Source organism: Pinus tabuliformis, chromosome 1_1 (genome assembly GCF_031772625.1).
Source record: "Pinus tabuliformis cultivar Carrire ecotype Pingquan chromosome 1_1, CPIR1, whole genome shotgun sequence".
NCBI classification, from domain to species: domain Eukaryota; kingdom Viridiplantae; phylum Streptophyta; class Pinopsida; order Pinales; family Pinaceae; genus Pinus; species Pinus tabuliformis.
This window is the reverse complement of record NC_142297.1, coordinates 402,051,851-402,053,525: the sequence shown is the minus strand read 5'-3', so window position 1 is coordinate 402,053,525 and position 1,675 is coordinate 402,051,851. Positions and strand designations below refer to the sequence as shown.

General features: G+C 40.2%; 1 protein-coding gene across 1 annotated transcript; it reads right to left on the bottom strand.

The window, feature by feature from the left end:
- Positions 1 to 462: 462 nt before the first annotated feature.
- Positions 463 to 1,359, bottom strand: LOC149213370 (cysteine-rich repeat secretory protein 38-like). The gene has a single exon (XM_089389006.1). It carries the CDS (start codon positions 1,357 to 1,359, stop codon positions 463 to 465), a length of 897 nt encoding a protein of 298 aa, XP_089245132.1.
- Between the last annotated feature and the right edge of the window lie 316 nt (positions 1,360 to 1,675).

Genomic DNA, 1,675 nt, shown 5'->3' with positions numbered 1-1,675 from the left:
TTTTTTCATTCACGCAATAAACTTAAATTTGATTGAGCTACTTGTATATTGGCTTGAACTTTCTCGTCACAAAAATTCCCAACAAAATTAATCCTTATCTGAACTGGGGCAGGAAAATAGGTCTCCTGTTTATCCATTAATGGTAAATGCATCCCATATATTAGTTGCAGCTCATATCAGACCTGCCTTATACGCAACATCCATGGGGTTGTTGTTCCACTATTCTTCTGTGAAAAAATAAAAAGAAATTTGAAAATAATTTATTGTTGTCAATTGAATTGCTCTTTTTTTTTTTTTTATGCTTTTCATTATAGAAGTGCGACCTGAATATGTGCCCTTTTAAATGAAATTAAAACCTGCACTTCAAATTTGATCACTGCTCGCGATCATCTCATTAACCTCACACAATCATCCCAACCACAACGCGATACGCACCATTAATTAGAGGAAAGTAGAACACACCTATACGAGAAGCAAGCCGCCCAGCGCACCTAAAATTATGATTATTTTGCTTGAATTCTTTCTATTTGACCCGTTCATCTGCTTCCCTGGCGGATAAGCCCCCGGTGTAACAGCTGGCGACTGTGTGTGCTGCTTTGTTGGTGCAATAGCTGGCCCTTTTGCCGTGGATGGAGATGGAGGAAAAATCGAGTTAAAGAAAGGATACATTTCATAATGGGCATTGCAGCTTTTGCTCAAAACCGTAGCTCCTGCGCTTCCAGGAATTCTTGATAAAATAAAATTGGTTGCGCTTAAAAGACATGTTTTGCATTGGATACTCGATATATCTCTCGTGCACTGCACCGCACCGTAAATCCTTCGAGACAGGGAGTCTGTACTTGTTCCCGAAGCATATAACTTAGATCCAGACGCTGCTTCACCTGACAAATTTGTTAATAGGCTCTCAACAGCCGCGTTAAAAACATCGGGGGTGGACATATTACTATGATTATACTTATACCATCCACCAGTAGACATTTGTCCGAAGAAATCATATTTTTCATAACGTAAGAAGCAGTCATCCAACAAAATTAAACCACCGCCGGTATTCGCACACTTGTGCCGAATTGTAGTGACTGCTCTATGGGAGCAGTTGCGGCACTGTTCGGCTGTTGTGTCCCTGGAACATTGTAGGAGGCCGTATATTTGGCCATCCACACAAGTGTTAAAACCAGTTTGGGAGGTGTGTTGAACAAGACTATTAAAGACTGTATTCAGATTGCTGTCTAACGTACTACCGTGCGTATAGTTGAAGTCGAGGAAGCACACAGTGTGTGGAACCTGGAGTGCATCGGCACGAAAAGCAATGAGTATGAGGAAAATTAGGACGATGTAGAAGAGCCTAATAATTTGCCCCATCACGAAGAATCCCTTCGTTGGAAATAGAATTCTCGTGCTCACTGAACAAAGGAAAATTTGCAGGGGATGCCAACGTTGTTCCTGCAATTCTGTATATATAGATTTGAATAATTGATGTGCATATTCTATATATAAGGATGATAACAAGATTCGAATTTTAGGCACATTGTCCACCAACGAAAAAAATAACCCATGAGTTCATTATGAAATTCAATTCAAGTCCGATACGAACTGTTTTGATATTTTTGGCGTGTGGAGCGGGTATAACGGGATTCCGCTTGACCACAGTCATGTTTAAGGTTAAAAGTCCAAAAAG